General features: G+C 51.8%; 1 protein-coding gene across 1 annotated transcript in view; it reads left to right on the forward strand.

Annotated features, from left to right (window-relative positions):
* Window positions 1–1746: 1746 nt before the first annotated feature.
* The window catches only part of PRRX1 (paired related homeobox 1), a gene marked incomplete at its 5' end in the record, with an annotated part of 36168 nt that continues 25897 nt past the window's right edge, over window positions 1747–12017 (forward strand). The window contains one exon of the mRNA XM_083867085.1: window positions 1747–1987. Within this exon, the coding sequence (XP_083723211.1) occupies window positions 1747–1987 (241 nt within the window). The remainder of the gene's footprint in view (window positions 1988–12017) is intronic.

A 12017-nucleotide genomic window follows, 5' to 3' on the forward strand; every position in this document is an offset into this window, starting at 1 on the left:
CACTGCCCATGGAAAGGGACGTTTATGGCTGGGCCTCTGCAACATCCACTCAGGAAAGCCAGCTGCAACATCCATTTGAAGCAGATGAGGGAGAAAGAGGGTAAACCCCAGCTCACCAAGAAAGGAAGCAGCAGCCAGATACCTGGAAAAGGCAGAGAAGAGGGCATTTTATGATCAGGGTGTGTACGGGTGACCACCCACCCTGCCTGACCCTAGAGAGCCAGGGTACAAGATGCCAGTATACAAAAGCCAGCCAGATACAGCCTTGCACACTCATGTGAAGGCACAGCTCCTTCCCCATCCAACAAGTGGATATGTACCACAGGACATCACACAAATCCTCCTTCAGATGCAGGGAAAAGTCACTCTGTGCTGCATACATGGAGGTACCTACAGCATTTTGGGTGTATGCATACCCACACACTTCTGTGCACATGCTTGGCTTGCCCCAAAGTTTTTCTTTTTTGGCCTTTCCACCCAGTACCCACCAGCTTTGTCTACCCCCCCAAACTGGGGACAGCAGAGCTCTGCAGCCCTGCCCTGCTCATTTGGGTCTTTGAGACTGCAAAGGGTAAACTGGGATCGGGGGGTGAAAGCAAACTAATGATGAAAATGTCTCCTCCATGCCTGTGCCTTAATTAAATGCATGGAGAGGCTTGGGGAAGCACATCTGTTTTCAATCTGGAGCCCTTTGATGGCATCGAATGTTCTTTTCCCAGATCAGGGGGGATGGAAATTCTGGGCTGGCTGTGGCAGCTCGCAGCCCCGGCTGCAGGCACCGGGAAGCGGCGGCCCTTCCTGGCCCGCGGCTGCGGCCGCGCTGTCCGGGGGCCCTTCTGCCGCAGCCTCCGAGGGACACTACCTGTCCCCGGCCACAGCGGCCACCGGGGCCGCGGCACTGCGGGGACGGACCTCTTTGCTGGCCTAAGGAGCTCCGGCTGCGTCCTCGGTTTTTTGGTTGTTTTTTTTTTTTTTTTTTTTCCCCTTCTCTTCTGTTCTTTTCACTTTGCTCCCCTTTTGGTCTGTTTCTCTCAGTTCTCTGCTGCGCTTTTTTCTTCCTCTTTTGCTGTTTTTCCTCTTCCTTTTCTCTCTCCTGTTCGCACTTTCTCTTCCATTACCCTTGGTCACCTTTTCATCTGCATTTCTCATTTTCGCTATTTCTCTCCTCAGTCCCAGTCCTCCCCTCCAGGTGCAGCGCGGGCCGGGGGGGGGGGCCCTGCCCGGCACCCCTTTCCTGCTCCCCCGGCCGGGGGCTCCCCGCGGGTCCCCAGCGATCGCTGCCACCGCCCCCGTCCCGGTGCCACGTCCCGGCGGGGCCGCCCTCCCCCGGTGCCCGGAGCGGCGCGGAGCCGCCCCCGCCGTTTGAAGTGCGGGGCGGAGGGGAGGGGAGGGCAGCGCAGGGGCGGAGGGAGCGGAGCCGCCGGCAGCGGGGGCGGAGGGACGGGGCGCACCCGCCCCAGCGGCCCCACAGCCGCCCTGCTCCTCTCGGCCGGCGGCAGCTCCCCGCGCCGCCGCCCCGGCGCCCCGAGCCGGCCGCCGCCTCTCCCCTCCGGCATGTTTTAAGCCCGGCCCTGCCCGCTCCCCTTCGGGCTTCCCTACCCGCCGCCGTCGGGTCCCGTCCCGTCCCGTCCCGTTCCCCCGCTCCGCTCCGAGCGCTTTCCCCGCCTCGCAGGGCCGGCGGCCGGGGGGGCGCGGGGGCGGTGGGCGCCCGCGGGGGGCGAGGGCAGAAAAGCCCCACTCGGCACCATGGCGTCCAGCTATGCCCACGCCATGGAGAGGCAGGCCCTGCTGCCCGCCCGCCTCGACGGCCCCGCCGGCCTGGACAATTTACAAGCCAAGAAGAACTTCTCCGTGAGTCACCTGCTGGACCTGGAGGAGGCGGGCGACATGGTGGCCGCCCAGGCGGAGGAGGGCGGCGGCGAGCCCGGCCGGAGCTTGTTGGAGTCCCCCGGGCTGACCAGCGGCAGCGACACCCCGCAGCAGGACAGTAAGTGCGGGGACGTCCTCCCCTTCCATCTCCGGCCGGGGCAGCCGCGGCGGGCGGTGCCGGCTCCGAGGGGGCTCCGCTGGTGCTGAGCCCGGCTTCCCCCGCTCCCCGAGCCGCCCTTCCCCGCCGTGCGGGGAGCCCCGGCGGGCTCGGCGCCCGCCGGCGTGTAAAAACACCCCCTGTGTTTTCCCCAGCAGCGTCTCGGGAAAGGGGCGACCTGTCCTTCGCCGCCGCGCCCGTCGAGTCCCGTGCCGGGGCTCCTGCGCCCCGTGGAGAAGTGGAGAACATCCCGGGGAGCAGAAGCGGGCAGGATCGGGGCCGCGGGCTCGGCCCCCTCGCATGGCCATCCCTTGCCGGGGTGGGCTGAGAACGGCGCTTGGCTGGACCGGGCGAGGCGCGGTAGGCGCTGAGCCTCCATCCCTCCGTCCGTCCATCCATCCATCCCACCATCCATCCCGTCCTTCCTATCCATCCGCCCGTCTCCCCGGCCCGTCGGAGCGGGCACCGGCGCCGTGGTTTTCGGGACAGCGGGAGGCTGCTCAAGGATCTGGATGGGTCCGGACGAGTGTCCGATGCCCGCCGGGGCCGTCGGGGCTCGCAGACAGCCCGAGGGTGCGTGCGCGGCTCCCAAGTGGAGCCCCACATTCCCTCTCCCCCGAGCCCGGTTCTCGCTGACCCAGACCCGGCGGGCAGGGCAGGAGAGCGGGGCAGAGCCGTCTCTGCGCTGTCCGTCCTGAGCAGTCCGAGCCCGGGAACTGGAGCAGCCGGGAGCCGTGGGTAGCGGGATCGGCCCCGGCTCGTGCGGCGTTTCCCAAGCGCCGCGTGTTGTTTTCCAAGGACAGCGCTGTCAGAAAGGCTGAGGGGGTGTGCAGGGTCAATAACCCTCCTTTACCCGCTCTCTGTTAAAATAATTATATCCCCGGCCGGGAGTTCCGTGGGGGTCCGGGCTGGCCGCGGCTGCGGACACGGGCTCGCTTCCGAGGGAGCTTCCTGGCGAAAAGGAGGGGGAAAAAAAACAAAAAAGAAAAAAGAAAAAAAAAAAAAAAAAAAAAAAAAAAAAAAAAAAAAAAAAAAAAAAAAAGAAAACGAAACGAGAAACGAACGAAAATGCCAATTGCAATTTCCGTGTTTGTTGTTTTTTTTTGGTGTTTTTTTTTTTGTTTTTTTTTTTAGTTTAGTTTTTTGGGGGGTTTTATTTTCTTTTTTTCTTTCTCTCGGGAGCCGCCTCCGACCCTCTTTTCCCCCGTGGATCCGACGGGGGTTTCTCGGTATTCCAAAGGAAACTGAGCTGGGGAATGGGGAAGCTTTCCCAAAAGCAGCCGCTCCTTGCAGGAGCGCCCGTGGGATCCCCGAGCTCGGCCCGGCCGGATGCGCTCCCGGCGGGGAGCATCCTCCAGGAGCGCGGTCGGGCACAGAGCAGGCGGTGCGCGCCTGCCGGAGCGGCTCCTCTGCCCCCGGAGAGCCGGCCCGACCGGCTGCGACATGGCTTAAAAATATTTTCCTTCTCAGGAGCCGAAAAACTGCAATTTCTGTCCCTGAAGGTGTGTATTTTAGTGAGGAAAACAGTGACTGCGGCTGCCCCCGATTCAGCTCCTTGTGCCGCGGGAGAATCCCCAAGACACCAAATGTAGACAACTTTTTTTCACTTCTGCTCTGTGCCCAATTTAGTTTATCATATTTTATTTGGATTTACTCCTGATTTGCTCCGATTTACTCCTGCTGTTGCCCCTTGCCAGCTGTGAGCTCGGTCAGCGTGGAAAAGGGGAACTGCATTTCACCAATACTCACCTTGCTCTTAAGAACATGAAAAAAAAAACAACCCCAAAAAAGCAGTCCAAGGGCTTGTTTTCTAGTCAGCACTGCTGAGCAGGGACCAAACTACAGCTTCAAATAATTTATAAATTCTCTGAACGCTGTAAAACCGTTGCAATGAATTAGAAAGTTTTAGAAGTGTTCTAAGGTAAGCAACGACCAAAAAAAAGAAGAAAGAGGGAGGAATAAATTCTCCCAGGTTTATTGGGCAGCACTGTCATCTGGGCTTTCTGGCTCTCTCATGGATGCATTTAGCACATCCCGGGAGTCTCCGTGCCTCAGTTTCCCTACCTGCTGCATGTGTTCTGTGAAGTGTTATGCAATCCATGCAGGAGAAGGTCTGTGCTGGAGCTGGGAAGTGCAGCAGAGCTTTGAGCTTTTCTCGGTGAGAAATGAGAACTGGTTCAGTGGAAAAGCTAAAACAGGACTCAGTCACTTTACATGTTTTTAAGTGAGAAAAGGTAAAAGCCATTTGAAGAAATTGTGGATTTCTCAAGCGTACTAAAAATGGTCTTCCGACCTCAGGTAAAATCAGCTGGTCTGCCACTGATTTCTGTCCCAAACTGAAGTGAAAAACCAAATCACTGGTGCTGGTTTTGTAAACAAAAATTAAGAGAAATAGTTTGATGCAGAAGTGACAAAAGGTTTTATTTGAGTGTTTGAGATTGAAAGAAATATTTCACCACTATTTGGTTTGAGAGAGGTTCAGGATAAAACGTTTCTCTTATTAAAAAGAAAAAACATTTCTGGGGGTGGCTGTGATTGTAATATTTACAGGGAGAGCTGTCTGTGGGTTAAGGAGCTGATTTTCAGCGGTGCTTTGGAGCTGTCATTGTTACCAACTTCAGCTCCTAGCTCTGAACACCTTACCCTAAAAGCTAACAAGCCTGCCTCTGCTGCTTAGCTGGGAAGGCTTTGCAACCCCAGTTCCACTTTGTCACAAAATAACTTGTTAAGATAAAACCAACTCTTGCCATGGTAGCACAACTTTCACTAACTCTGGCTAAAGCTGGGATGGAAATGCAGGTCCCAGCTCGGCTGAGGGGATCCCTCAAGCTTCCCAGAAAAGGCAATGAGCTCCTATTGCTTTTGTGCCCTTTGAGGGTGACAGAAACCTGTCATTTGCCTGAGGGTTCACAGAGCTTGTGGCTCTGGGGTGATTCTCAATTGTTGTTTGATTTTTCCAGATGGGCATTTTTGACTTCTGCTTTTTTTTTTTTTTTTTTTTGATTGGTTGGTTTGAGACTCACTGTTGATGGCTCATAAAATGGTGTGGAAAAAGCATGAACAGCAAAAGAAAAATTGTTATGCTGGGGTTTCTTTTGTAAGGAGTGAATAAACCATGCTTCAGTCCATTACATGCTCAAGTTCTGTGTTTTGGGGGTTATTGCTGTCCTTTAATCTCTCTTCATTATAAAAGTGCTGGCAGTCAGGGGGCTGATTCACAATTAAAGCTGGGCACAGGCTGCCTGAGTCCCCCCATAATTTTTTTTCTGTCAAAGTGAGCATCATGGCCCCTCAGTACGGCTGCTCCTTCTCAGGGAAATCCCAGAAACACTACTGGGACAAGGTGAGTGGGTTCCTCTGCTCAGGCAGGTCCAGCAGAGCACCTGGGTGGCTTCAGCCCCTCTGCTCTGGCAGCAGGATCAGAAAGGGCTTTTTCAGCCTTCTCACTGTTGGGTGATGGGGCTCATCACCCCAGGATTTTGCACTGATCAGAGATAGGTGTTATTTTGAGAAAGAACTGACAGATTCAGGGGGCCTGAGGATGGCTACTGGCTGCAGCAGGGTTTGGAGGCAGAGTCCGGCTCAGGGAGCCGCAAGTCACAGGCTGGAAGGATGAGCTGGGGCAGAGATCTCTCCCTTGCTGCCTGGGCCTAAGCCCCCTGACTGCTGTTCCTGGCTGTCTGAAACAGGATCCTGAGCTGAGGGACTTTGTGTCTGCACCTACATGCGTGTTCTTTTTCCCTTAATTGCCTCTTTTTAATCAGAACAAGTGAGGTTGCTGCAGGAGTAAAAGAGCATGTCTAAGTATGGAATTATCTGTGCTCCTGTGCCTCCCCATCCTTCACCAAAAAAAAAAAAAAAAAAAAAAAAAAAATACACCTTCGTAAAAAGAGGTGGAAAAGCTCTGCCACTGCTTGGGAATGCGGAAAGCAATTCCTTGGGCTGCTGAGTTGCTGAGAATGAAGGTGAGAAGAAGTGCCTGGGACAGCTGCAGGGTTTTCTTTGCAAACCTTTGCATTATCTTGGAGTATTAAGCATCTCTTTTGTTAGTAAATCACAGCCCTTATTCCCAGAAGATGCTGAGCCCATAGACAGGGGATGTGCAACCAATAGATAGAGGAGGGAAAAATTGATTAAACCTAGGAGTTTTCTTCCTGTCTTATCCTGCTGATGGACAAAGAGTCTTTGGGCAGCAGCTGGTGCCGATGTCCACAGGTTACACCGGGGCGAGCTGGGGAAACCGGCCGGTGCCTCGATTCCTCCGGACAGCGGCGAATCTTCCTCAGGAAGGACTCTCCAGAGTTCTCCTCTTCCAGAAACCAATGCAGGAAAAGTGAGGATCAGATCTTTATTATTTTTAAGTGCTTGCTGTAAATTATCTGCATGAAAAATGCAGCTCTTTGTCGGAATAATCTTTGCGCGTGCCGGTTTTACTGCGCGTATCCTCAAGGCTTTGAGGAGAGCTCGCTTGACTGAAGGTTGAGTAACAGATAACTAACACCAAGCAGTTGTTAGAAGTTTGATTAACTCCTTTTCATTTATGTTCCTTGGGCATATCTACCTAATTTTGGCCTCAGGCTGGCAGATGTGTTGTTTTTGCAGCGAGTATCGCGATGTCAGATATTTTTCTTTCATCCCTGAATCCTGCAGTTTGAAGTGGGAAAACGTTTTGTGTTTGTTATGTAAATTTCTGCAGCTTCTGGACAAAGACAGAGGATGGAAATGTGGCTCTGGTACATATCTGAAGTCTTAAACAAGAAACTGCACAAAGAACTAAACAAAATTGGCCAAGGTGCTGTTATTAACAAAGGAAAAAGAGCCATGTGAATTTAGAGGAGGGAGTTTGTGAGTGCTTTTCCTTTTGAGGGGTGAAAAGAAACTATTTGTTTGTGAATTTCACTTTTTTTGATCATAATCAGTTTTGCTTCCTGGTTCTCATGGTCTCATAATTTGCTGATGGTATTTGTGTTTTCAATCCATCCACTCAGACCTTCCAACTTTTTAATTTGAAAAAGATTTTGCCGAAGGTTTTTACTTTCCCTCCTTCCCCCCTTAATGTAATGAAAACATTTCCATGAAAATTAGATTTTGAAATCTCCCATAAAACTGAAAAGTTTGGTCTAAACTGCTCGAACGCTTTTAATGAACATCAGCTTTCTCTCATCTGCACCGAGTTTCCACTGCTAGCCGGTCTATTTTCCATCTTTTTGATGATGTATAAAGCAGTGATTGCATGGGAAAATATTATCTCAGGGTTAATTTGTGCAGGCCTTACTCACACGAGTCATTGCATGCAATTCAATGGACCACTTATGTGTGTGCCAGTTGATGAGTATTAGTGTTTGAAGACTTGACCAGCAGCCTTGAGTCATGAAAAAAAATCTTTTTTCTTTTTTTTTTTTTCTTTTTTTCTTTTTTTTTTTTTTTTTTTTTTTTTGGCCAGTGGAGTATTTTTGTGTGGGCATGGAATAGTTTTGCTGTCTGCAGTCAGGACCTCAATCCTTTTGCCTCTCGGCAGAAGTGCAGAATGCATCAAAATCTGTGATGTGAGGAAGGCTGAAAGGAAAAGAGCAAGAGCATGGACAGTGCATAAGGAGAACTGGAGAGGGAGACTTGGGTCTTTGACAAGGCAGACACAGAATTACAGGATTGTAATTCCTTCAAGGGTGTATTTTTATTTTTCCCCCTGGTAACCGAGTTGACTCCCATGGTTTTTGACATCACCAGAATGACTTGGTGGGATTATAGGTGTTTATTCCTGGTTGCGAGTTGTTTATGATATCTTTAATCGTTTTTGAAACCCATATTTAGTAGCCCTGAGGGAGTTGTGTTCCTGCTGGGCCTCTGTTGCATAATGAAGTACATCACAAATATTTACCAAGTGTCACAGTATTCCAGACTTGGGCCTCTGTTTCTGGGGAGGATGAATCACTTGTTCCCCATCCTGCCCGCCTTTCCTAAAGGAGCCTTGAATTTTGGGACGGATTGTGGAGATTTGAAGTGAGAATCATCACAGTCTGGCTGGAGGAGCTGTTGTCCACAGCTCTGATGTCTGAACTGTCCTCTTGGCGTTACACGCAGGGTACAGAAAGGATTAAGCTTCTGCTTGTGTGGTGGATCAGGCTTTAAGTCTGGTTCCCCCAAGAAAAACCTGTTGTTTGGTCGCTACATGTGGGAAATATCTTCAGAAATATCTTCTGGTGGGAGAGTGGACAGCACAAAGGAGGGGTGAAACCCCAGCGGGTTTTATGGCAGGATGGCAGCAGTGCCTCCTCCTGAGGGGCAGATGCAGGAGAAGTCAACCTCTTACTGCCCACTGGAAGTCCCTGCAGAGGCTCTGTGTTACAGACTGTGTCAGTGGAAACTTACAGGTCTAGATGTAGGTGCCACCAGCCCCACACTGCAGGGATTTGTCCTTTGTCACCCTGTGTTGTGACGGTTTTCCCATTGTCCAGGGCCAGCACAGCTCCAAAAGCTCCTCAGCACTTCAGGGGCTTTTCAGCTGTGTCTGGTTTTATGGAATTCCAGAATGGTTTGGGTTAGAATGGCCCTTAAGATTCCAACCCTGACACCTTCCACTATCCCAGGTTGCTCCCAGCCCTGTCCAGCCTGGCTGTGAACATTTCCAGGATCCAGAGGCAGCCACAGCTTCTCTGGGCAACCTGTGCCAGGGCCTCCCCACCCTCACAGGGGAGAATTCAGTCCATTTTATTCCTTAGCTGTAGATCATTTGCAGCTTTTCATGGTTCTGCTCACCTCTCCATTGTAACTGTAGGATTTCCCCATGTTTCCTTTCCTGCACTGTTCTTCTGGGCCCAACTGACGTCTGTGTGTAGCCCTGGAAGATGCTGAGGTGGGGATGGGGGCTCAGCAGAGCCCTGAGGCTGCACTGTCTCTCTGCTGGCACTTTGGGGGATCACTTAAAGAGAAGTTTCTTCCAAGTGAGAATGTCTGGAGGATTCTGGTTGAGAAGGGAGAGGAGTAGTGGTGCCAAAGCTGAGGGCCACCTCCTGCAGTGGAAAGCTGGCATTTGTAAGGATGAGTCTGTGAAGGCCAAGAGGGAAGAGAGGCCTGATGAGCAAGCCAGGGAGCATCTATTTCATCTTACATAGCGTTCTGGGCTCCTCTCTCACCTCCAGAGGCCAAGAAAAGGTTACACCACTCTTTAAAGCACTGTCCCAGACAGTCTGGATTTCATACGTGCCCCTATGCAGTGAACATTTGCCTTGGGGTGGCAGCCCAGGACATCCTGGTGCCTCATGTTCCTGGAAGGGAAGGTTAGATGAGAGGCAAAGGGAGCCAGCTGCGCTCTTAACGAATCACTACATCCTATTGCAGCATCCAGTTCATATTCCACCCAAGTTTTCCCCCATTCTGGCTGGAGAAATTTTCCTACAGGAGAAACTCCAGCCAGTCAGCAAGACTGCTGGGCAGGGCAAACGTCCAAAGAGACGCTCAAGATCTGGCTGGGACCCTCTCCACGTCTTGATGAGCTGCTCAGGCAGCAAAACTGCTTTTGCACCGAGAGCTGGAACTCATCAGGAGCTTGGGGACACTGCTTCCTGCTCTGAGCCCACCAGCAGATGAACTTCTCCTGTGGCCTCCTTGACCAAAGCAAAATCAAAGTTACCCATGGTCCTGCCAGTCTGGGGCAAGAGGGAGTTGCCAGCAGCAGCTGCTGAGTGGGCAGACTTGGAAAAGGAAAATGGAATCAGGCTCTGAAGGGAGCAGCAGGGCACTGGGATCAAAGCAGCATGCCTGGTGCTGATGGAGCAAGGGTGGGTGGCTGCAGAAGGCAGCATCCAAGTAGCTTCCAGCCCTCTCAGTGGAGGTGCTGGAGCAGTGGAGGTTGAGTAGGGTTTGAGCTCCTGGGGGCCTGGAGCAGTCTGCCTGCTCTGGGCTGCCGGATGAGTGGTGGGAGAGCTGGGCTGAGCTGCAGCCGACGTGCCAGCAAGGCCTTCGAGACCTGCTCAGTGCCTCTGGAAATCATCTTCTTTTTTTGGAAGTGTCACTAATACGATCCACATTTGTTTTAAAAAAAAAAAAGAAAAAAAAAGGGGATGCTTGCAGCTTTCAAAGAGCTGTCACTTCTCCCCGTGTCAGCTCAGCAGCGTCAGGACCCTGTGGGGATGGATTGGACTTAAAAGGGAAAAGTGCCTGAGCCGTAACAGTGAAAACAGAGTGTTAATGCTCTGGGCCTGCTGCTGCAAAGGGCTGGACTTGCTGGTGGCTCTGCAGGCAGCTCCTGTCCCCACCAAGACTGGGCTGGTTTCCCACAAAGCTTTCCAGCACTCTCCCTACCTTGCGGCCCGAAATGCCGGCAGTGCTTCATGCTGATTATCCTGCTAGCAGCCTCGCCTTTAGCCCTGTGTGGAAGCACAAAGCAGAGGTTTGTGAGTGCAGCACAGAGTTCCTGTGGATGGTTCCTGTGCTGGCAGTGCTGGAGAAAACTGGAGACCCGGCTGTGTCCCAGGAAGGCTGGCTGTAGGCACAGGCTGGTAGCACTGCCTGTCCAGTGCTGAGTACTTGAGCTTGTCAGAGCAAATGTGTTGGTGATTTCACACTGAGGGAGGGGAAAAAAGCTCTCAAGACCAGCCCAGAGCCAAGCTCTGCATCCTGCTGCCTTTACTGTGCCTGCTGATGGGACTCTGTCCATGCCTCTCCATGGGACATGAGGTGGTGGTGAAGCACAGTGTGGATTTGATGCACATACACAAGGAATTCTGTGATGCATGGTGTGGATTTGTTGCACACACACAAGGAATTGTGTGATGCGTGGTGTGGATTTGATGCACGCATACAAAGCAGCCCCTTGAGGAGGGTGTTTGCTCCGTGTGTTCCCCAGGCAGTGAGGGCTGCTCCACTTGGGAGAACTGCAGGGCAGGTTTTAGGGTCAGGTGTGTGCTGGTGCTGGGAGCAGCCTACCCAGAAAAGGCTTGCACCCAAAATCTCAGTTGGAACAGGCAGCATTGTCATCTTCCAAACATCAGACCAGATGACCTAGCCTGTTTTTTCTTGGTCAAATACGCCTTTGTGTGTTGGCCACAGAACATTGAGGTCTGTTTTTCTGTGTGCTCATTGCCATGACTTGACCAGGATCACCTTGCAATCCTTCAGTTTTCCTATCAATATAACTGGGTACCACCCTGGACCCTCATTAGGGGCTTTGGAATTTTCTGGCTGTATGTGTTATATAAGAACTTGGCTTAACCAGCAGTTTGGGAAGATTCTTCTCCTTCTGCACCATCCCCAACAAACTGATACTTCATCTGCTTGTTTTTGTGGAGTTAGCATTGAGAATATCCCCTTCCATGATCTGGAGCAACCTCAGCAAGGTTTGTTCCTGCAGGGAACCCACCTGAAGCTGGGGTGCTCCTGAGTGCACCCCACACCCCTGGGGGGAGAGCTGTTTGCTGTGTGAACCCACCTGGGGCTGAAACAGTTTCCAGGGACAGATTTTTGCACGTGGATGTGAATCTCCTGAACATCTTGAGGTGCCTGGGCTCTCCACAAGCCCAAAGGATGCAAGGAGCAGCACGTGTCCATCAGCTGGAAGGTCCCCAGGGCGTTTGGTGGCAGGCAGTGAAATTCCCAGCGGCTGGTTGGGATGGTCACACTCTTTTTCTTGGCTACAGCCTGCTCTTGAATGTTTGGCCAAAAAAGATCGTTACTTACAGTTTGTTTCATTTGGAAAACTTCTGATACGTGTCATGGAAACTAGGAGGACTGCTCAGGAGTAAGTGCTTGCAGCACTGTGCTTGTTTGTGATTTGTTTTTCATTGTTTCTCCTCAATTTTTTTTTTTTTTTTAATTCAGCTAATCAGTAAAAAGAAACAATCACCTGTGATTTAGGAGATGGATCTCTCATTGTAAATAATAAATTAGTGTCAGGAGACCAGGCAGACAGAATGGTTGATGAATATCCTGCAGGCTGAAAGTTGTTTATCAAGCCTGTTTGAAGACTTATGACTAACAAGCTCATTTACAGAGC

This window comes from Zosterops lateralis, assembly GCF_965231275.1.
Source record: "Zosterops lateralis genome assembly, chromosome: 9".
NCBI lineage: Eukaryota > Metazoa > Chordata > Aves > Passeriformes > Zosteropidae > Zosterops > Zosterops lateralis.